Source organism: Rhinolophus sinicus, chromosome 2 (genome assembly GCF_057876585.1).
Source record: "Rhinolophus sinicus isolate RSI-liver-muscle chromosome 2, RSI-T2T, whole genome shotgun sequence".
Lineage (NCBI taxonomy): Eukaryota > Metazoa > Chordata > Mammalia > Chiroptera > Rhinolophidae > Rhinolophus > Rhinolophus sinicus.
This window is the reverse complement of record NC_142502.1, coordinates 74299605-74325451: the sequence shown is the minus strand read 5'-3', so window position 1 is coordinate 74325451 and position 25847 is coordinate 74299605. Positions and strand designations below refer to the sequence as shown.

General features: G+C 31.1%; 1 protein-coding gene across 50 annotated transcripts in view; it reads left to right on the top strand.

Moving 5' to 3' along the window:
* The window catches only part of RIMS1 (regulating synaptic membrane exocytosis 1), a 448418-nt gene that overhangs the window by 353229 nt on the left and 69342 nt on the right, over nt 1-25847 (top strand). For 44 of the 50 annotated variants that reach the window (XM_088795622.1, XM_019749282.3, XM_088795608.1 and 41 more), the window contains 2 exons: nt 7610-7722; nt 13604-13770. The exons of the other annotated variants lie outside the window; for them this stretch is intronic. In XM_088795622.1, coding sequence (XP_088651748.1) covers nt 7610-7722; nt 13604-13770 — 280 coding nt within the window. The remainder of the gene's footprint in view (nt 1-7609; nt 7723-13603; nt 13771-25847) is intronic. 50 annotated transcript variants of the gene reach the window in all.

Here is a 25847-nt window from a genome sequence, read left to right as displayed (position 1 = left end):
CACATCCTTAGGGTTGAAAAGTTAACTGAGGAACTATAAAAGTTCACATCACATTATTTACCTTTTACCTCCCACTTTTATGTTAAAAGCTGAGAGACCATATCATTTTACGCTTCACATACTGCTTTGTAGGCATATTTTAAATTATTCATTCTAAAAGTAAGCCAATTTTTCCATCTCTGCTACATTTCTTGGACAGTTTTAAAGAGCCCATGAATGTAGTTTGGGGGCATCGAAATAATGATATAAGAAGATCAAAACAGAACCAGAAATTAAATGACTTCAAGGTGAGAGAAAAAATATTATTATCATAATAAGTTTCTAATTTATATGCCTTTAGATAATATTTCTTAAGTGCATTAACTTTTGGCTTTTGGAAGCAATTTTGAATTATAACAAAACACATATCTTTTTCTAAAAATATGAATTTCCTTAAGCATAAAAAAATGTGTAATGTACATACACCGAGAATAAAAATTTATTAGATTTCAAGTGATTAAATGATTTGGACAGGAACAAAGAGTTAATATCATTTGTTGCTCTTTGTTTTCCTGTTTCACTAATAAAATTTGTAATTACTGTAACAAGGTAATAGGGGACATTTAAGAATTGTCTATAGTCAAGTATATTTTAAAGTACAGGTTTCTGTTAAAAAAATGTTCAAATAAATTACCTGTAGTTTTCTTCTTGAAATATTGACAAGAATAGTTTGAATGGTAAGTCATATAAACTATATTTGTTATGGAACTATTAGCATTAACCTCATTTAGATGCAATTTTAGTAGTATACTATGGTTGTGAAACACATGATAGAAACAAATATGTAATTAGATTTTTTGTATATTCTTCGAAATCATCATTAATCACTATTAATAATCATTCAGACAGCATTATTTTAACTGTCATTAAGTAGAAAAGGATTTCTATTTTATTTACATTTTTATTAGGTGCATATTTATTAGATGCATATTAAGCCGGGTGATTCATTTCCTGTTATTGTATGTTAAGATTTCAAAGGTTTAAGTTTCTTAACCTTCTAGGGCAATGCTTTTCCTGAACACTTATAATGAATATTTATTAACGTTCATTGATAAATATTTAGAGCTCCATTAGTAAATGTTTTTAATTTATCCATTTGTTTTTTGCCACAAATCCATGAATATAGTCATTAAGGTCTTCTCATTAAACTTGAGAGACATAGAGGGTGAAGCAAGTCATATAAAACAATTCAGAACTCTTGGTTTTCCTTCCATTTTCCCATTCTGCTGACTCAAATGTGGTTATTTCTAATAGCATTACACGCTCTTAAATTTTCAAAATACTTAACATTTAAAATCAACCAAACCTCAACTTGCAAGAAGTGCTCCGTTGAGTTAATGCATTGTTACCCCTTTGTTCCTGGAATCTGTGGGGGAAAAGGCTGAGGAAAAGAGAAGGCAGACAGATGTCTAGCCATCGATAGGCTTTTTGATTTTTCCCCTTTAAAGGATGTATATGTCCCCTAAATAGTGTAATATTTCTTACACATTTTACAAAAAAAGGGAAAAGACTGTCAACAAATTAATGTTGAATTTAGCTTTTATGCCACACCGAGACTTTCAAGATAGATTCTATTGACACCAGTGTAATTGGAATAATGAAAAAATATGGATAAACATATTAGAGATTACTTGGGATAAACAGCATGACCCCAGGGAATGATTTTGTTATTTCCCCAGAGAAACCTTAATTACATGGGTTGCTCTTCACAAAGATATTTGAAGAAGAGCCTCATAAGCAGGCACTTCTATACCAATACACAGGTTATTTTCATTAAAAGCCCTTAAAAACAATGTGCTGTTTCCACTTAATGCGTGTTATTTACTTGTTGCATTTTATGTTTCTCATGCTAGATAGACATTATCTTTATTTTTTGTTTATATTATTATAGTATAATCCTTAACATCCAAAAGAATCATAAAAAGGTATGAAGAAATTAGGCAGAATTTGACACATATCTACCCTTGCAAATTGAAATGCATTTTATTCTAGGAAAATGACACAGAACTTGGACGTTTCTGTATAGTCAAAATATTTTAAACTTTTAATTTTTATGTATATATACGATATATGTGTTTGGAGGGGTAGAGAGTATCTAAGTATTACATCAAAGTTGCTTACTACAGTTGTACTCATATGAGTCCAAAAATAAGGATGAGCATGCAAGGAAGACATTATCTTTTAATTAGGAAGAAAAAAAAGCACTAAAGAAAAACGTAAACTACAATGGTGAATATATTCTCTATTAACATATATAGTGTTGGTAAATTGGCAAATGCTGGAAATTAGGTAATAGAGGAAGTGATAATTTTCCATTTTTTGAAAATGTGAAAAATAAAAATACCAATACCCTACTGTACTAATATTAAAACCAGAGACTACAACTGCAGGAGGTTACTCTAAACACTCTCTTTATTTCCAAATAAAAAATCCATAGAGGAGAGAGATATGGGGAATCGATCAAGGCAGAACTGATGAACTGAAAAGTGGTGATGGGTCTAAGACTCCAATCCATGCCTAGCCATTCCCAGTTCTGGGTTTTAGCCCTGTTGCCACATTGTGTCCAGGTGTTTGGAGAATGTTTGCCCATCTTAACAATTCATATTCCTCTAAAGTCTAAAAAACTGTGAATAGAGACTAGTATTACATTTTGAATTTTCAAATACCAAACCATTTATCTTTCTATTCAAGTTTTGTGTTGTTTATGCTGGTTACAGGCTGAATTAGCTAATTTTTTTTATCTTTTATTACTGTTTTTTAAATCTATGTTTCACATATGTTATTTCTTATATTCGAGTTCCCACTATTAGTGATTTTTTTAAATAAAATGCATCAGAGAGGATTTGTTTTCAGTGCTGTCAATAATGGAGGTATTCATTCATACGTTTCATTCAACCTGACAGTTTCCACATACGTGATCATTTACCATTGCTCTTTTTCTGTGACACTCATTGGAGCAACAATGAGGCTCTACTATCACCAAACTCTTCATTGTATTGCTATATAGTGAGGGAGCGGAAGCATTAATTTTTCTATTCATGCAGTGTGATAGCACATTAGTTAACTAGACTAGTTCACCCTGCCCAGATATTACCGTGTATCACTTTTGACACATGTACTAGCTAACTCTGTTACAAAGTAAAATACTCATAATCTTTTTTCTTAGATATACTTAAAAACATGGAAATTTTTGTTTGTTTTCTTTTACACATATTTCACCTAAAATACTTGAAAGTATTAGAAACTTTAACAATATATTGTATGGATTTTTTTGCCTATAAGCAGACATTTGAAATTTCAAATTCATGTTAATTTCTAGATGCGTAGGGAGAATTATTAAGCATTTAAGGAATTTGAGGATCAGATTCATTTTTATGTAATTGTAAATTCATAAATAAAATTTTAATGTATTTATGAACATTTAAATTTTAAATTATAATGACCTGAAATTACACAAAGCTATAATATTGATAATATTTTAAAGCAAATCGTAAATGACTGGTAAGTCAAGGAAGTTTCCCAGAAAATTCAGAAAATTATATTCTCTTTGGAGGATGTAATTCTATAGTAACTTTTCTGTGATGGATTAAGGAAAACTTACTAAAGATCCTTAAGCTTCTTTTTTTAAGTCATAGAATTATTTAATAATCTTATAAAAGAAATAGAGAAAAATCCATGTAGGCACAAACATCATTTGTACATGATTTCACCTTGTTCATAGATTCGTCTAAGATCAACCATAACAATAGATTAAGAATTTATAGCAAAGCATATGATATGAAAAAAGAATTATTTTAATGTCTTTAGTTTCAATAATATCTAATACTTTTCATTAGGAAATTGTAAGAACTTACATACTTTTAAAATTGTATTCACTTTTCTCACCTTGCATGTTCCAATCAGTTATTCTTTTGAGTTTTGAAGACAAAAATGATTTCACAAGTATGGCTTTAATTTAACCCCTGAAAATAAGCCCCAGTTTTATACTTCCTCAAATGTAGTATTGAATTGATTTTTGACCTATGCAGATTTATCTGATAAAAATGCCAGAATTTAGAAACAACAATATATGTAAAGTAAAATTGATCTAAAGAAAATGAGTTATTTTCAATAAATATTTTTAGGTATATATCTGCTTTTAAAAGCACAATTTATTCGGCATCAAACAGATCATCTAGCTTATAGAAAATATAGTGAAAAGTTCCAACTTAAAAACTACTTTTTTTATGAAATTGCAATATTAATTATACCTTAAGGGCTAAGAGAGATGAATGGTATATTACTGTCACACTATTTGTAGCCGAAATAGTCTTTAGTTCATATCCTTATCTTTTGACTGTATTATATATGTAAGCTATAGTTTCATTAAAAGACTAAATGAAACTACATGATAATTATATCTGTAGTAGAAGATGAGAAGGCTTATTGAACTCTCAAGTATGTGGCAGTTTCAAAATTAAAAAAACAAATAAATAAAACCCAAAAGCCCCCCAATTTTTTAAAAATATTTTTGTAAAGGACTAGCAACTGGTATTTTGGTCATTGTGTTAGTTTCTAATTCTGCCGACATTCAGAACATTCCTCAAATGCAAATTTCATTCTAGGATTTGTAGGCGAATTGGAAAATATTTTATTCTATATTTTAAGTTTGCTGTTGGCATTAAATTGTTAAAATAATATAAATTGTTCAAATTATCAGTAATCAAGCTTTTCAAAGTAAGATATTTCAGCTCTCTGGTCTGTGGTTAATTTTGCTTATAGTGAGAGCTGCTCAACAGGTAATAATATTCCAAGGATTCAGTTCACTTTTAATCATCACTAAGTATTTATTATTTTCTGTATAAATCATGTACATTAATGGAATCATACCTTCTGGTTCAAATTTGTGATAAATATTCTATTTCGGTTCATAAATTTGTCTTACTACTTATATTGACATACCAATAATCCAGAAAAAGGAAATGTCATTTTATTCTACAACATACAGTTGAAAAATAAAATACAAAATAAGCAAAATCTGTAGAAAAGTTTAAAAATGTCCAAATTCACACTGAAAATTCTTCATTGATATTTATGAAAAAAACTTTTACTGAAACATAACTTGTATAAACAACTTCAGAATACACACTAATCTACATATCAGGAAATAATGAGAAATACTAAAAAAATGTGAATTATATGGAATTATCTGACTTTTTGATATGAGTAAGTAAATGTGTAGTTGTTTGCATTTTGCTTCTTGCACTCTGAGAGCAAGTAATGAAGATACATAGCTACTATAGTTTTGCTGTAGAGTCAAAGAGGTCTATTCATGGTTTTGTGTCAATATTAATTTAGAGACTTTATTTGACAGATGAGAAGATTTGAACTTTTACTTCTTTAAGAATAAAGATAATATATTAATTTTTTGGAAAGTAAAAATAAAGTCATTTAAAACCATTTTAAGATTTATTTTAGTTACACTAACCATTGTCTTCCTGTGATTTAGTTTTGAGTTTTGCAAGGTAAAGATTTAAATGCAGCCATATCATAAGCTAAGTAATACTGTTTAGAGAGACAGGGTGTTGTCCTGGCAAGATTAAGTTAACAGAATTGTTTCAGACTGCTTCAGGTCTGTCTGAAAACAATTTTTTCAGTGTCAAGTTAGGCTCTTCCCTATGAAGTACATTATAGTGAAAGTTGCAAAGCTATGGGCTAATCAATGTCAAAAAATTCTTAAAATTAATATTATTTAGTGAGAATATTAAGCTAATATCATTTAAATCTGCTCTTATCCCAAGTGGAGATTGATTTAAATTGCTTTAAGCTTTAATTATAAAGCCCAACTGATTACAGTTCATTTGTCTTGCTCAAAGCTCAAAGAAAGAGCAAGTGCCCACAGGCAGAAGACAGAGAACAGATGTTTGTACGTTTTCTTGTATTGCATATGGCTTTTTCTAAATAAAACTCACATTTTTCAATAACTTTGTATCAATTCCTAATTACTCTCAAGTAACATTTTGCTTTATAGTACTCATTATAACTCCTTATGTATTATCAAGTAATTATAAAATTTCTGAATGGCTTTTCTCAAGATCTCCATTGAACTACCCTTTAATCATTAATAGTCATCATTTATTGTCTCTGAAATCAAGATTTTCAAAGCAAGTGTGTGTCTTTGCTTTAATTCACATAACTGTGATGTTAGGAATTGATAGTTTCTATCTTATTTACTGAATTTAAACAAAAGCTATGCAATAATTGGTGCTAAAACAATGATTAAAAACATCTAGCCACAAATTTTAAACTATGTATTTCTTGGACTTGAACATAGAATAAAAGCTACATATCTACTTAATTTTTAAAGTGGGTGTCAGTGTATTTTATCAAGGATGATAGGCCCAGGTTTAACCATTTGTCAGCAAGTATTTTTATAGACTTCTTGTAAGAGATGAAATCAACAACCCAGCCAATCAGATATATCAACATTTCCATTATCCTTTAAATCATTAGGATCTCTTGGCAGAATCCCCGATTCATTAATGAGAACTTTTTTTTTCTGTATATGTGTGTATATGCACAACTTAGAAATAAATCTCAGCACTTGTTGAAGAGGTTGAATAGTCTGGGAAGTTGGCAAAAGATAAGTTGTAAAAAGTAAACATAGGACTCGTACCACACAGGTATATGTTTTGAAGAGTTTACTCTGCACACAATTGTACCCCTAGCTCTTTTTTCTCCTTTATTGGTAAAAATTAAAGCCAGGGTCTTCAAGCTAAGCTACTTATGATGGATTCTGACTTAAAATAACTTACATTTTATTGAAGGCTGTAATTCTTTCCATCTAAACAGTCACAGTTGCTACTTAGGAGATTAATAAATATTTAAATGGAATATATTTCTTTACATATTATAAATTACAGAGCTAAAATTTTTATATTACATTTTCAAAACCTAGGATTCTTTATATGTCGTCAGACATAGCCATCAGAAATAGCAAACTTCTCTTAAGTCTAATTTTAAGACTGGCAAATATTCAAGAAGGCTACTGGTGTAAATTAATGCTTTAGTAAGAATGCCTCATAAAAGCAGGTTCTTATCAATGAAAACAGATTTTAGGGACTCAGCTGAGGATGTTAAGTGGGTGTGTGCATGCATGTAAGCATGTGCATATATGTGTGATGTGTTCAGTATGCATATTTTCTCTATATATGTACATGTGACAACCAGTTGATTAAATATAAAACATTTTCACAATTAGATTTTGTGTCACATAATTATTTATGAATGGAATTGAAAATATTTCATATCAGATAAAGAAATAGTGTACTTTTGTTATAGCATTTGTATTCCCCATTCTGTGAGTTGAGTCATGTTCATCTTTAGATTAGCAGTGACTAGCATTATATTTTATGCATTTTGTTTACTTTACTAATCATATGTTATTTCTAAACTTCATTTGATTGAAGTCATATCAAAAGCATGAAAGTCTTAAACCATTCAGTTCCTAAAAGGTGCTTCACATGTAATTTTACTAACAATTGTCACCCCAATAAATGTTTTAATAGGCTTCCATTGTGTGTTTTTGCAGCAAGCTTAGTAGTGGAGGAGCGAACAAGACAGATGAAAATGAAAGTGCATCGATTTAAGCAGACAACAGGGTCTGGTTCTAGTCAAGAACTTGATCGCGAGCAATATTCCAAGGTAAAACTAGTAGTACCCACCAATAGTCTCCCCTTTATAAATGTGCAGTGTGTGTACCAGGTAGGACTAGCAAGCACCAAATTATATGAGAGAAGTTATTCAAATATAGTCTTGCATCATAACCTCTCTCCTCTTGATATTTTCACAAGATATAACTTTATTAAAACACTGGTTATTAACTTGGATTTCATATTTTTTGTAAAAAGAAAATGTAAATACTTGCTGTTAAAGTCACTAAATGATCGATTATCAATAGTCAAATTCACATAAATAAGCAAGGCATATAAAAGCATTTTATTGCTTGAATATCATTTAATATTACATTAAATATTAAGTTACACATTTATAGTCTTAAATACCATTTTAGGTTGATATTTACAATCGTGGTTTGTTACTGAAGGGAATATTATACAGTGTGAAATTTCTTATTGGTCTGTCTTTAGTAAGAAAAGTAATTGATTTCTAACTCCTAGAAACAAATCCACACAAATCGTGCCAATAAACATTTAACTTATATTTCAATATTATTTTGTAAGTTGAAGAGTTTATAAACTGCTAGAATCTAATAATTTTAATTAAAATATGCATAGAATTTTATACTCCATGACATACATATATATTATCTGGTTTATTTAAAAATCTTTTTTTAGAATACTACAAAAGTGACAGCAATTATAGGACAACTTGTGTTATAATTTGATGTCAAAGCCCTTTTGGAAGTAATAACCTTTTAGAAATTCAAAATTAAATTAAACTATACTAAATTTTGAAATATGAACCTAGAAATATCTAATAATTATTAAAAATAATTAGCATGCAATATTATATTAGTTTCAGATGTGCAACATAGTTATTCAATATTTAAATGCGTAACAAAGTGATCACCACAATAAGTCTATAAGTAACCATATGATACCATACAAAGACCCTACCATATTAGTGACTATATGCCACAAAAAGATATATGCACCCCTATGTTCACTGCAGCGTTATTTACAATAGCCAAGATATGGAAGTATCCCAGGTGTCCACTGATAGATGAATGGATAAAGAAGATGTGGTACATACATATGTAATGGAATATTAACCATAAAAAAGAATGAAATCTTGCCATTTGTGACAACATCAATAGACCTAGAGGGTATTGTACTAACTAAAATAAGTCAGACGTAGAAGGACAAATACCATGTGATTTCACTTATATGTGAAATCTAAAAAGCAAAACAAATGAACAAACAAAACAGAAACAGACTCATCGATACAAAGAAGAAACTGAGGGGTCCAGAAAGAAAGAGGGTGGGAGAAAGGGTGAAAAAGAACTACTTAATTTTAAGTAATGGAGGTTCATTATATTCAGAGACTGGTACAAAAAAATAGAAGTGGTTACAAAGTATGTTTTGTCACCAGAGAGTCATGTGTATTAGATGCAGTTCATCAGTTTGCGTCTTAGGATAGCTGCAAAAAGATTTCCAGCGGAGGTACTGCTTATAGTCACTGTGATTCAGTGTGGCCCAATTCCCTAGGACTCTGAAACAACATTTTAAAAAGGAAAATTAGTAAAGAGAAAAAATCAGCAAACAAAATATCTTGATGTTCCACAAAGTTGCTGATTCTAGCTCTACATATCTTCTGTTTGGTTTATTCTGTATGTTATTATCTCTTAATCAGCTGATTTGTCTGTCTGCTTTATGGATGTCATCATTTTTGTTTTCTTTTTACTACAAATGCAGAACAAATTAGAAGGGTTTCTTCCTCCAAATAACTGGATACAGTTATTTGAAAAAGTTCTTTAAACTGGAAATGTATCATAAAGCTGAAAATACTTTATCAGTGTCTTGGCATTATGTGAAAGGATGAGGTCAAATAGACAACACAATGCCAGAAAATCTGCCACCTAAATTCTTCTCATATTCTCACATCCAATATAGGACACAAGAAAGAGGTAAATAAAGAAAATCAGAGTAAAATATTAAAAGCCTTTCTGGATCATTCTGAATTAGGACTCTAATCATTAATCAGTCAATCAAAAAAAAATACAAAATGAAGTGCCATTGGAAGTCTAAATCACCACTAACACTTATATTCCTAATAAATCAAAACTAAGTTTACCTTGCTTGGAAAATTCCAAATTCTCTGGCTCATAAAAATTTAAAACTTAAAAGCGCCTCAAAATAATCTTCTATTCCATTTCTCTCATTTACCAAATTTATTAAAACTGAGGCTCAGAAGACAGGAGACAGTCGATTTACCAAAGTTAATAAAGCCTTGCTGTAGAGGCTTTATAAGCCCTAGAAGTCCTGACTGGGAACTTAAGTACCACCTTGCTCCTGCTTGTGGTATCATTGAAATGTATGCTGTACTCCAGTTGATTCAGAGGTTCTTCTTTGGCTTTTAATTTGCATACAATTTAATTATATTCTTTTTTCTTCTCCCTCCTTTGCACAGGCATCCTTTTTTTTCTCTCTCTCATTGCATTTGAATATTTTTAAAAATTACTTTCAAAGATATTACTGTTGCTCTTACTGCATAAATTGACACTATATCACATAAATAAAATGATTATAAATTATCAATAAATATGAGCTCAAAGATATGGTGTCTTTAAAAAAACTTTTGAGTATAAAATAGGAAAATATATAATATTGCATAACAAATAGTCTTTTATATGTCAAGTAAAAGATATATCATTACTCTTTACAATTCTAATATTCATATTGTGGCTTACCAATAAAATGTTTAAATAGTTTCCAGTAGCCATTTCAGTTATATCTCTCTCAAATACTTGAAAAACTGTCTTTTTTATTTTTTATCCATTTACCTCAACCTTTTTATAATTTACATATAATTTATTCACATAATTTATATTAATTTTTATAATTTAAGCACCACTATTATTATAAATTTACATTTATATACATTTACATTAATATACATTTAATTTTTAACCTTACTCTTTTATTCTTTTTTAGTATCTTAAATTACTTGACATTTTAGATGAAACAATACACCTTAGTTGAAATTCTGCCAAATTAGAAATTAGTTAACCATTCTCAAAATATTTATAACCAAACACCAGTAGAACTAAATTTTTTCAGAACAAAGAATTATGTACAAATAAAGTATAATTCCTAAGATGTTTCAAACCTGGCACTTCCTGTGAAATAACAAATGACCCTAATATCCATCCTGAATAAGGAATTAGCACTAACTTTGCTTTTGAAAACAAAACTACTTTGGTATCCCTAAAATGTGACACCATACTATTTTTTCATTGATGTTATGCAGAGTTGCATGCCTTAATGATGGGGTGAAATTCATAATTGGAGGGTGAATTTGCATTTAGGCACTCACATTTTAGAGTGCTTATGTTCCTGTAATCCAGGAACAGCAACCAAGATTCATGTGATGGGTACCGTAGGTAGCTGCTGAGTGTCTATTATTACTTATAAAAATAACAGCCCTATAATTAGAGTTTCCTCTACATTGAGGACTAATTTCCCTGCTGTCTGATCAGTATGCATTCCTCCTGAGGATATTATGTTTCTCAAAATATAATTAATGTATTTACATTAAAATGTTTTACTGTTAAATAGCAAATTCAACAAATTGTTCTTGATAAAAGGCCAAAGTGACTATTTAAACTTTCACAGATTTTGAAAATAATGAAATATAGTAGTAGAAAGTGAATGTAAAAGTCTTTTGTTTCCTTCAGATAACCAATGTAAAAAGAAAAAGAAAACTGTGATCTCTTGTCAGAATTATGCAGAATTATTCTTGTAAAGAATTATTATTTAACCAAATATAGAAAAACTTAATATGACACAGTCTTTTAAAATCCCTTGTTTCATCTCTTCGCTAGAATAGCAAAAGTATATATACAAAAAGGTTGTATATATACAAAAGTATATATACAAAAAGGCTTATACAAAAGGAAGTTTTTTTGTTGGAGAAACAGTTCCATGTATATTCACATATCCTTATGCAATAGTCTGCACTATTATTATTGACATTGGTCAAATAAGGGGAGCATTTCTTGTAGGTGTCAACACAATGCCAGAAAATCTGCTGCCTAAATTCTTCTCATATTCTCATGGATAAGCTATTATTTCAATATGTTTGGAAACATTATAATAATTGTATATCTTATTAGCCAACTTAGTAAAATAGTTTCAAAAACAAGTAATATAGGAGTAACACTATTAAATTTAGGTTTTGCTATGTGAGTGTATTAAGGTTTTCTCACATCTACTCTATGAGTAAAAAACGGTTCTGACTGCAATGAAGCATGTCAGTCAGGATCATGCCATCAGATATGACAGAGTTTGTTGATAAAATATTATCACATTACTTTGAGTACATTATCTTAAAACATGTTAACTTTAGATCATATATGAAGCTGTATAAATAGCTCAGTTCTGGACATAACATATGTGAATTTCCTTTTAGGTATTCCTTACTGGAATTGTCTTTATGCTTGATGTAAAACTCTTTACCCAATACCTACACACAAGAGATGAAGAATTAAAACATTTAAATACTTTAGGCCTGAACTACTCTCATCTGAGTAGTTCTTATTAAATTAAGATGATTCCCTTCTCTAGGATTTTTAAAAATGTATTGTATTATATATTTTTTCTATATACAGATCCAGAGTTTAGCATCAGTTTATCTAGGATACTTTTGCAAGACAATTGTTTATACAAATTTTTAGAAATAGAGAGTTTGGATTGTTTTAGATTCATTAAAACTCATCCAACATTGAGCATCAGTGGATGGATGAGTTTTTTCTCAGGTTAAACAAAGATTTGATATTTTCACACCTTGACACATAAATCTAAAATTCAATTGCTTGGTAAGAAACTTAAACACTCAAAGTTTAGTCATGTGTTTCTTCTAGTTGTATGTTCTTTTATTTTATATAAGAGGTTATCTTACCTTCCAGTACCTAAGATAAGAGAGTAACTTATATATTATAAAATTATGTGTAATTTTATAAACTTACTATTTATTGTAATTAAAATATATATGAAAATAATATATAATATATAAAGCTATTTATGGTGTGATCAGTTACCATAAGACACTGAAATAGAAAGAAGAATGGCTTAACTGCTTTGACAGCTTTTACGTTTTAATCTTTTCCCTAATGATTTCTAAAATCTTAGGTAATGAATACCAAAGACAAATTTAAAGATATTTAAATATAAAATGTAGTGTATATTGAAATTTTAATAGGAATCCCAGTTTTTACTTTTAACACTGAGTTGGTAGTTTAAATCTGAAAATATCTAAGTAAACCATAATAGAAAGTGTAAAGCCAACGTCCACTCTTTGCTGCCATTGCTTTATTCATCTTTGGCACAGCCCCTCAGCTTTAATACCAACCCTTTTTTTATGAAAGGATATATTTTTTGAAGAAATTTGAAAGAGTTGAATGTCTTAGGGTAAATTGAATAGTTTTAGAAAGAATCAAGAAGCACAGACAAGTGGAAGCAGGCTAGACCATGGAAAGAGTAGAAGGTGAATAAAATAGTCAGTAATGAAAACAGAGAAAAAAGAGAATCTTACGCACTAGAAAAAATAAATAATACAATTTTGAGTATATGCAAGTAAGTAATGAATTTTCCACCCAACCATTTAATTTTTGTGTTTCATTTACAATTTTGTGTTCCATAAACAATTTTGTATCTTCAAAGGATGTAGGAGTTTTGCATTGGAAATCACATATTATGTTAGTGTTTGGATTGTTTTAGATTCCACACCAACTTTTTATGAAGGGACACATTTATTTGATGTTGACTAGTCATTAACCTCACCATTTATATCTCTTTTTCCTATGATCTGATGATGGAGCTCACATTTTCTTGTTTTTAATCTTTAGTATAACATACATAAAGATCAGTACAGAAGCTGTGATAACGTCTCTGCCAAATCATCAGATAGTGATGTCAGTGATGTGTCCGCCATTTCCAGAACCAGCAGTGCCTCACGCCTCAGCAGCACAAGCTTTATGTCAGAGCAATCTGAGCGCCCCAGGGGTAGAATCAGGTGAGTTGGCAATACTGTTTATATAAACTGGGTCTTTGTCCGTGATATAAAAATGCAACTAGCTTGGTGAATAATTAATGTTCTACTAATTGACCTAAATACAGTTTAGATCAATTAATAGAAACCAGAAATAGTAATGTTTCATTAAAATAACTGGGACTAGAGTGGGTTACATATTTATTAACTATTGTGTAGCATCGTCGATAGACAGTTTGGTACTGTCTACTATCAGACATAGCTGATATCCATAGTCATAATTTTAGAGATTGCTCAGAGTCACATTTGCAGGAGTTTCCTTCTAATATGATTAAATCCGTAGAGCATTGTTTAGTCCAGATCAGAAAATGTTTTCTATAAAGAGCCAAATAGTAAATATTTTAGGGGATGCAGGACAGGGTCTGTCACATCTACTCAACAGTGTTGTTGTAGTGTGAAATCTATGTAAACAAATGAGCATGGCTAGATTCCAGTAAACTTTTATTTACCAAAAACCGGAAGTAAGCTGTCCCCATGGGCTATACGTAATTTGCCGACCTCTTCTTTAATCCGATAGCACTTGGTCAACTTTCAGGGTAGGATTGAGTGGATGAGATAACAAAATACACACCCTAGTTTACATTGTGCGAACTGTAAGAAATGTACATGTTTTTTAAATCACCGGTAGTGCTCTTGTGTTCTTACCTGGCAAAATACCCTGCTGAAAGGCAAAAGACCTCAAGAATCCAAGTACCACCTTAATTAAGTAAAGCAGTAATTTTATACTTGTTCTAAATTACTTTCCAGAAATAGAAGTTTCATTGATGGAATTTGGGGGTTGATGAAATGCCCAAGAAATATAAATGTTTAAAATAGGAACAATTGCATTTCTAATACTCTGAAAGTCTGATATCACACATTTTCATGAAATATAATAAAATGTATCATAAGCATTCCTTCTTCCTGGATTTCCCTTCACCTAGCCCATCTGTTGAAGAAAAATAAGAGTAATTACGTTACTATTAATTAACAACGTCATACTCTGATAATCTACATGCAATTTAAGATATTATAATAATAGAACATGTTTTTATCTTTATTTCTGACATTATCAGCATCTGGTCTTAAAAGAATATTAACCTCTCTAAAATTTAAGAAAATTAGAAGAGCTAAAGAATGTTGCCATATTGAGTTGCTTAGGATCAAGTGTGAAAATTATTCCAATAGATTCCTTTTTTATTAAAATACTAATAAGTTATATGTCAAAACCGATTTAGTTTAGCAAAAATGTCAATAAATAGTGCTATGCATGGACTTTGTCACTTTTAATCACTAAAAACAATTTACTAAATTATTATAAAACCATAACTATTAAGGTAATTTTACTTTATGTTCACAGTAGAGCCAAGTACCTTTGAGTCCTATGCTGTAAAGTATTGCTAGATCATAGAATTCAAATTACTAACCAATTGCAAGAATACTTGTGGGTCCATTGTCATTCTCTTGAAATTACAAGAGAAGAGGAATTTTTCAAAAAATTATTTTTCAGGAAAATTGGCTATGTGATTTTTGAGGAAAAAAAATCAAAGAAGAGAGAAACATTAGGCAGCTCAACAACCAGGGACTATGATTTTGTACAAAGGAGATCGGAAGAGACGACATATTAGTGTATTGGCACCCATGTGGGAAAATGCCATTTAACAAATCTGCACTAATTATAGCTATATTGTGACAAGAAGCGAAAGATAGATTCTTTGCCTCCTTGATCCATATGACTTTTATTTAGTGAACGTGGTGTTGAGAGGGATAGACTTAAAAAGGGTACTAATAAATTTCTTAATGAAAAAATTATTTTCTCAGGGCATTTCTCTGTTTTCAGCTTCCCTTTCCCATGTCTATAGTTAAAACACATATGAGCTGAGAGTTATTTTTTATCTAAGTGGATTATGTAAGTTTAGGCACTAAAGCTAATGGCTAAACAAGTTTCCCCTTAAACTAACAAACTATTTTTCTTTTAGTCCTGTACATTCTGTCAGTGATTCTCCATGTGGTACATATTTGATTTCTTAGAATACTTAGGAGGAATAGAGAAGAGAAAGTGCAATATGGGAAAGGTCATATCTTTCTCCTGACATTTAGAATCTAGTTAGCTTTTCATGTACATTCTTCTCCTTATATATCCTCATTCGCAAACGTATACACAACACACACACACACACACACACACACACACACACACACACACACACACACACAGAGTTATTTTGCATCCATCATCAAACCTGTGGTTAAGAACCTGAGAGGAAGGTTTGGGATTAAAAGGAAAAAAAAAAAATCAGAAGAAATGACATCAGTATAAAAATGCTGTGTCTCACTGAGGTGGAACAAAGGTTGCAGGTCCTTCATCCTTAAATTCATATCTCCTGTTTTCATAGCTACCAGTAACTCTGTGAGGAATGGTGGTTCTTAATATATTACTGCTTCTCACACTTTCTTTTTGCCTTTTTAGAACCGAACATCTGCATAGGTTTTAAAATTCAAGTTCATGGTTAAAAGATGGAAAGTCTGGTCAATTACAATAGAATATATTTGTACTCATATGCCATAATAAGCAGCAGGAAACTTTTGAGTTCCTATTATATGTAAGGACTTCATTATTTTCCAAGACTGCATTAAAGCATAACATCTAGGCCACATACTCAAGGAGATGATAATCTATTTAAGAGTTTAAAACCTATTTTTATATTCTGGTTCCCTGTATATGTCTTTCCTCAAATCATCCTATGACACAAGAAATGTTTTATTATACATTGCCTGCGATGAATTTTATTCTGGACATCAATTAAAGGATTTTGAAGACATTACAGCATTCACCGAAGACAGTGTTCAGTACCATGAAAGTCAAACAAGTACCTTGGGTTCTCATTAAGAACTATAGAAAGAAACCACATGACATGATCTTATCCATATTATGTAAAACCACAGTATGTAGGCACTTAAAATATCATGTATGATTTTGATTTCCTCCATCCAAGTATATTATGAATCAAGAAAATGTCGAAATGACCAGTGCACAGCCTTCTGTTTAATGTATAGACCAGTGTTTTCCAAACACTGCTTACTAGATTTTCCTGTTAATAATTCACAGTAGACATTATTGTTTTTAAGGTTTATTGTTTATTCCAGTATATACCAGTTATTTCATTCTGGAATGCTTTTTTCATAGATATATCTATTAAGATTCTGCAGAGTTCTGAGTACAGCTTCAGAAAATCTGTTTTAGATAATTATTATCCTTCTGCCTGAAAAATACAAGACTATAAAGTTAGCTTCAAAAGGCCTGTTAGGTACAAATAAAATTAAACACTTATAAGATGTTTATAGGCTGAAAAATATAAAATATTGTTGGATAGTCAATCTCTAAAAGATAATTTTTAAAGAATATTAGGAATCCTTCAGTCATATTGTGAATCTTTTTGAGTTTGAGATGATTATGCAACAAATATCTTGTCCATTTAGGGATGCTAATATCTAAACCATATGGTTCTGTGTGAATTGAAAAAGGGCATTCCTTTGTCCAGGTGCATTCTCCATAGTTCATTCAAAATAGTTCAAAATATATCTCATGTTTTCAAACTTTATATATGCTGGGGAACTGTAGGAGAAAAACAAATAGACCATAATGTTTGTATTAAAGTTTGTATTAAACCTTTTGTAGATATAATGAATTAAAAGTTATTCTAAAAAATTAGCACACACTAAAAATCTATTTATAACTTAATTGCTAGGATGCTTCTTCAAAATCAACTCAACCCTTCAAAATAATAAGCATCAATAAAGATTTGAGGTTCTTAGTTTTTCAAATTTGTTCTGCATGTGCCTTACAATTTTAATTTAGTGTGGACTTAAATATCCTCAAAGAATGTCTTCCCATCCAACTACAAAATAAGCACAGTATATGAGTAGAGATGGCTAATTAATAATTTAAAATGCACATATAATAGAATCCAGAAAGAATATGTTGAATTATCTGAATTCTCTATGTTTATTTTTACATCTAAGTGTTCATCCCAAAAAGGAGCTGAATTTTCATGCTACAACTCTGAAATTTTTTTCATCTTTATCATATATAGAATTCTTTCCAGGAAGACAGATTTCAGGTATTTAATACAAAATCAAGCTTTAAAAGCAAATTGCAAGCACAATTGTATAATTTATCTCAGATGTAATGCAATATTAGAAGCTTTGTCAAAACCAACAGTTTTCCAACAGCATTCACGTTTGTAACATATGTTCCCCAGGGTCTATAAGGTTGACTTTCTATAGCGAGGTATATTTTAATAAACATTTGAAGAGCAAATTTGATGCAAATAGTTTTTGGTCTTTTAATCATTTCCCCCTTTGAAAGAATATTTTCAAATGAAATAATCTTTGTTTTCTATATTCATAGTGTGAAGGATATGAAAGGATTTTAAAGAGAAGTTATCTTCTTTACACAATTTAATCTTGTAGCCATAAATTTACTAAAATTTGGCATCTGTTGTTAGTAGATATAATAAGTAAGCATATATGTTTACTTATGGAAATATGTTTATATTTGGGGATTTAAAATGTAAGTTAAATTATTGATAATGTAAATTGTGATTGAAAATAAATGCATAGGTTAGTATGTTCTGGGAAATCAATCTTGATATTGCAATTGTATTTGAAAAATGTTACAGAAAATTTCAAATGCCCCATATTTCATAAGAATTTTTCAGTTCAGCAAGACATTTAAAAATGATCTTTGGATTATTTGTGATGACATTTGAAAAATACTTAACTGGAAAATTATTTGCTATATTAATAGCTCAAAATAACAAAATGAAACTTTTGTTTCGTATATACTTATTATGCCTACTGACATTTAATATGAGTGAATGATAAAGAGGAAATTTTCTTTTTTTTTTTCAGTTTATTGGGGTGACAATGGTTAGTAAAATTACATAGGTTTCAGGTGTACAATTCTGTATTACATCATCTATAAATCCCATTGTGGGTTCACCACCCAGAGTCAGTTCTCCTTCCATCACCATATATTTTTCCCCTTACCCTCACCTCCCACCCTCCTCCTCCCCAGAGGAAATTTTCTTAGAGCTATACATACTTAATTTTATAAACCTGCTTGTTGTACTATGGAAAAACAAAGTCTATTGAGATCTACAAAAGTACTAAAAAGAAAGAGGGGAAAACATTATGAAAATATGATGATAGGGGAGACAATGAACTAGAACACAGTGAAAGACGCTGGATATTGACTATCTGAAAAAGAAAATGTATTTGCATGATTTTCTGGTGGCTTCTTTCATTGCATCTTCTTAGTTTTAATAGTCCAAGTTTGATGAGTCATTGTCACTATTATTTCCTGTAACTAGATTAAAGCTGTAAAGAGACAGAAAGAATGTACCATGTGCCCTTTATGGTAAAATTAACTGTACCATACTTATCAATATACTATATAATCACATGTGCCATATATATAAATCATTATATCATGCTATATTCATAACATATGCAAAATACCACTTGGCCTGTGAATATAAGTAACCCACAAGACATTACAGTCTTGTAATAGTCAGTTACAGAGTTTTTGGGATGGGTGAGTAACTTTTCCTGGTGAGGTTCTCCTTGCAAACCTTTTAGAATATAGTTTGAAATAAAGCAGCACTCGTCCCATTTGAAACAGCTCCAGCCTGCTTTGTTTTCACCTTTCTACTCTGCCAATTCAATATAGATTTACTAAGATACATTTAGTTAAATTCTGGGAAGGTCAATAGAATATTACATGAATGCTTACTAATATATAATATACAATTAAAGTTGTCAGTTATAATGAAGTGTTCAAAATTTAATTGAAAGCTGGAATATCTTATAAAGATGGGTTATTTGTGCAAGTGATCATTTATAATTAGATCTCAGAGATAACTTCTATCTGTGGGGGGAAAATAATTAAACATTGTTAATGGAGTTTTAAAAGTATGTCTTAACATTTTATTATTTATAGAAATCTACTTCCCTGTAGCTTTATTTGTTCTGTTTGAATGGTAGAAGAGGGGAAAAGGGATCAAATACCGTGTTTCCCCCAAAAATAAGACCTAGCCGGACAATCAGCTCTAATGCGTCTTTTGAAGCAAAAATTAATATAAGACCAGGTATTATGTTGTATTATATTATATTATGTTACAACTGGTCTAATAGTAAAATAAGAGCTGGTCATATATTATATTATATAAGACCCGGTCTTATCGGAAAATAAGACCGGGTCTTATATTAATTTTTGCTCCAAAAGACACATTAGAGCTGGTTGTCCAGCTAGGTCTTATTTTTGGGAAATACAGTATATGGTGATGGAAGGAGAACTGACTCTGGGTGGTCAACACACAATGCAATGTATACGTGATATATTATAGAAATGTACACTTGAGACATATACGATTTTACTAACTAATATCACCCCAATGAATTTAATAAAAAAGAATGGAATTGGATTATTTTTAACATTGAAAATACTTTTTAAAGCATGTTTAATGGAAATCATAGATAATTAGAATGTTTTCTTTAATTAGAAAAATAAGTCTTTGTGTCTTTGGAAGAAGATATGGAAAATTTATTCAAGGTGAATAAATTTTTGTTAATAACTTGAAAGTTCAAAAACAAACCATGTTAATAACTTTTATTTTTATATAATCCATGTAGCCTGTTTATTATATTGTCTAAATTACATTTTGATTGCATATAAGTGGCTATAATTTTCCAATTTGATTTAATTATCCTGAAAGAAATTACATGTTTAATATTCTGTTGTTAAATAAAATGAGAATTTAATTCTCCCTGCTTAATTACTATTTTCCCCACAATATACAAGAAAATAACTTATGCACTGCTAACAGCATATCGTCTATGTAACAGATCACTAAAGGTATATAAAGTATATGCATTTTTTAAGTGCAAGGAAAATAACATAGGTGATGAATCCTAAAGTGAACTGACAATATTAAAGCAACTTTGAAATGCAACCAATTTATTCCCCGGGAATAGTTTTCAAAGAGAAAAATCTGCCCCCAAAGTTCAAATTCCTCTTCACTGTACAGGACATGTTTGTAGTTCTGATCTTTACTAGTCACTGAGGAGAGGAACAGTGTATTTATTCTGAGGTTACAACTGATGTCCCATAATACCACCTTTTGGATTCATGCCAGGTGTGGGAGTGTGCTGTTTCCATAATAAGAAGCCACTCCTGTTGCTAAGATGTTGACAACTTTGCTTCAGTGCTATAGAATTTTCATAGTACATGACGACTTCAAGGGCCACTTATGTGACCCTTTTGTCTTTGATGTGTTGTAATTATCACATAGACCAGTTATATGAAGGATGCTCAATGCTGTATTATTAGCTATCAAATAGGAGGATGACTGTTTTGAGAGGACCTCAAATTTTTACTAGATTTTATGCCCAAAAAACGCATAACGGAAATTTTCTAATAGCTCCTTAAATTTCTACTTGTCGTACTGTATTTACATGTTTATTTGCATATTAGAGAGCTGACTGCAGATTATACCCCTAGCACTATCATATCTATTGGCAGCTAATTGATTTAAAGGTCACCAGGCATGAACTCTAGTTATCGACATTAACTACCCTTTCTTTGGACAAATATTCATATTTCTGTGGTGATTATCCTACTATTTGGAATGGATACAATATCCTTTCACTCTGAACCAGTGTTTCCCAAACTTCACCTATTTCATGTGTCATTTTTATAATTTTGCCATAACTATGTAACATGTACATTATTATATTTTTAGTACATTAAAAATATCCTGATTTATTTAAGTACCTCTTTGTGTTCCAGGTATTCTGATAGATGCAATATCATGATTGCTGTAACACCCCTGTTAATAATCTCATGTTACAAATAAAGATAAAAGTGAGCAACCTATTGAATTTCCAAGGCCCATAAGCAGTAGAGCTAGAATTGAGAGGCTGGTAATTTAACCCTTTTATCATTATGTAAAGAATCTCTTCATTTCTAATAATAATTTATTTTTGCTTTAAAGTCTATTTTGTTTTATATGATAACATACGTTGGTTTTTTTTTAGTGTTCAGTCTAACTGTTCACATCCTTTTACTTTCAACCCTTGTGTGACCATATCTGTTAGTTATATCCCTTGTAAATAACATATAACTGGATTTAGATTTTTTTGTTTCTTTTAGCCTGACAATCTCCATTATTTAATTGGCTCGTTAATCAATTTGCATTTATTTTGATTTCTTATATATTTGAAATTATTTCTAGCATTTTATTTTATATTTTCCATTGATTATTATTCTGTTTTTCCTCTTTTCTAATTGTTTTTTAATTGAATTGTTTTCATTTCATATCTCCCCTCTATTATTCTGGAAATTATGCTAATTCTATGATTTTGGTGCCTAATTTATTGTTTCAAATGTATATCTATATAATTTAAAGTTAATAATTACCTATATTCTCCCCTAAGAAAACAAATAGCTATAGTAAACATTAGCTCTGCTACCATTCCTCCACCATTTACATGTTTTTCCAGTGTTTTAATTATGTGTTGTTTTCTTTCTTCCGTTATTGGATGTTATTTTTTTTTTTTTAAGGCTTTAGATTAACTCACAGGTTTTCTAGTTTTTTTCTAACCATTTTTCATGTGTCTTAAAACTTCTTTTTGGGAACATTTTCTGTTTTCCTGAAATGCATGCATTAGAAATGCCACCAGTAAGGGTCCCATAGGGCTTAGACTGAGATGCCCATTGTTCCTTGTTCTTAAGGATCTTAGCTCATGCAGGGATTTAAGGTCTCCCTTCTCACTAGCCTGCTCTAACTTTCTCATCTGAAAAACCTCTCAAGACATCCATAACCCACTCAGCAGTCTGTTTTCAGTTCCCTCTTGGCCTTTGGCTGAGAGGCTTTGGCTCTCCTGTGAACTTAGTTTTGTATTTTAATGGATATTTGTTGTAATTATTTTAATCAATTCTAAGCACTTGGGATTTTCAGTGAAAAGATTTTCAGAATATATCGTCTACCATATTGCTAAATATAGGAGGTCATATTTAATGTAATTAAAATAGTGATTTTCTTGACTTCTTAAAATTTACTCACTTAAAGGTAATTAAAATGAACATAATAAATAAGAAAAAAATGTTGGTGTAGAAGGCAAGAACTATGGCCCAAGTGACTTCATCCCAAGTTAGTGGGCCAATGCCAAGGCAGCACAAAGAGAATTGGATCTTGGACTGGCAGTGATATATAAGATGCCCGAGAAAATAGCTATCAGGGACATTGACAAAGAAGATGAAGGGAGCCACCAGCTGGAAAATAAGGAGAGAAAGTAGCTCCAGCAGAGAAAGGACTGGTGGTCTTGTGAGGAGGAATGCAAGTTGGTGAATGGAGAAGTAATGTGAGAAGTAAAGGTAGAGTACAGCCAAGACAGGAAGAGATTCTGGAAACTCAGAGGATGTTGGAATTTAAGAAGGGAGAATGGGTAGGCCTAAGGTAAAGGGAGTGGTAGTGGTCATCAAATAAAGCACATTCTATAGTCAGAGCCCCCATGCCACGACAATGTATAGGCTGCCAGCCTGCCCTCGGAGGCTGCTTTCAACTCAGATGCCAGCCTTTGGGTCAGTTAGCCATGGCCAAGACCACAGGATACCATGTACATCAAGATGAACAGGAGCAAATACATACAGTCCTAAAAACTCAAATGGAAGCAGTAAAATGGGGAGGCATGCCCAGTACCGGTTGCTAACAAGCAAAAAACAAGACAAAGAAAACAGACAAAAAGACCTTTAATATAGGTCTTCACCTGCCACAGATTGACACAAAATAATTGCTACACCTAAAAGAATGATGACTAGACCACAAATAATTAGAATTTCATGGGCAGTATCGTATGGGGCTTATAATAATCCTTGTAGCTAAAATACTGTTTATTTATTTTACAATTGCATATATTTGACAAAGATTAATTTCATTCTCAGTTTGTTTCTCTCTCTTTTCGTGATAGGGTATCTGAGATTTGTCTAGGGCCAAAAACAGCAAGTAATGATGCTGTCATTAGCATCTAGGTCTTTCTCTATTTAAAGCTCCTAGGTTTGTTGTTGTTGTTGTTGTTGTTGTTGTTGACTCTGCAAACCTGCCTATTTTTTAAATATTAGCAAAGTTTTTGAAGGGAGAAATAGAAAAAGTAATTTTGACATTGAAATAGCTTAAATGATAAGACCTGTGAAGCCCAGAGTTTCCCAATGAATTTTAAGTAATCTTCTTCCATCTGCAATTTAGTTGTGTGGACCCAGGGAAGTACAGAGAGGAGGCTGTAGGCGTGGTTTCCTTGTGTTGCCATTGGCCAAATTGATGAGAAATAAATGAATGATAGCTACTACAGCCTGACTGCAGAGAGAACCTGTGAAATAGTTCCGCTGATGTTTACGTGAAATCATGTTTTTCTCTGAAAATCTGACTGAGTTGGAATCAGCTGTTATCATAATACATACTTTTGTCTTCCTATCCTGACAGACCTTGAGATCAGTTTTCAAATTTTCAAAAATCTCCCTTATTGTGCTTAAAGTAATTATTTTTTGTTTATATTTTATAATTCCATATTATATTTTCTCATTTATATTTTAAAATTATACTTCCTAAAATATTTAGCACATTGTGAGATGTATAGTTAGTGTTCAGTAAATATTATAATTTAAGTAATGATTATTGTGATTAGAGCAATTGGTTTTATATCTAACTGCAAGATATATTTTTGCAACTAATTATACTTATATCATTTTCTTGCGGTACATCAGTTCTACCAATGTATCAATTCAATCTGGAAAGTGAAAGAAAATTTTATGTTATTACTACCTTAACATGTATCTGATCAGCTATAACCTTTCATCTCTATAATAGACAGTTGTGAAATACTGAGATAACTATGAAACGATAGAATCCAAAACATCAGCTTTCTTACTGCTGTTTTATATTTTTATGACTTTGAAATTTAATTTTGGTATCTTAACCACCCTCAACAAAAGATATAAAATATTTCCAATACCCACAAATTATTTATTTATGATTTTTTCCTTGCTGTAAGATTAATCCCTCTCTACTGTGATAAACCTAAGTATTCATAGGTTTATCCATGGCCTATATTTTTTGCTAATTTTTGTCATGTTAGTGAACTCATCCATTTTATTCTGTTGTCCTTTTCCTATTTATATTACCTAGTATGAATCTAAATTCAAGCTCTTCAGTTAACAATATTCTTGATTTTTATATTTTCTCCTTTCTGACAGCATGACAGTGGGAGATACAAGCCATCACCCACATAGTACTTTTGGAGTATGATGGAGTAATGTTAACACTAGAAATCTCTGCAAAATTCAGAGGCCCTTTCCCCTGCAATGGTCAGGATTCATGGGCATCATACTCACTAGGGCCTCTGCCACTTTGTTAGATCCCAACTGTGCCGTGTGTCAAGGCTGTAGTTGCATTTAATTACTGAGACAAGAAAAATATTCATACAGCCTTCTAACTGGGAATCTAATCTGATGCTTAATATTACATAGGTGTCCATTGTGGGAGAAACTTTTCTTGGGTACCAAACCCCAGAACTTAGGGCCCAACTTTCAGCACATGAGTTCAGAGCTTTAGTTTAACCTGTCAGGTGCTTTGGGACTTACTTCCTTTGCATATCACTTTTCAATTCCCAAGGCAGATGAGGAGATGGTTGCTGGGGTGGAGACAGTCTTCACCAAATGTTCGGCACAAACTGTATAAGAAATGATGCCCTTTACGGCTGCATTCTCTGAGATGTCTCCACAAGGATGTAGTGGACTGTTCCGAGCAGAGATGTGTGAGTGTCTTGGAGGTACAGGTAGATCCATATCCAAAGAGAATATTTAGAGCTCAGGCACGTACCCATGAGCAGCCATACGAGTTGTCTACACAGTGTATTTAGAAAGTTTCCCATCCAGGCAGTCACATTGACAGATAAGAAATGCAAACTTTATCCTAGAGCTTTGACTCTTCATAAGATTGCTGTGC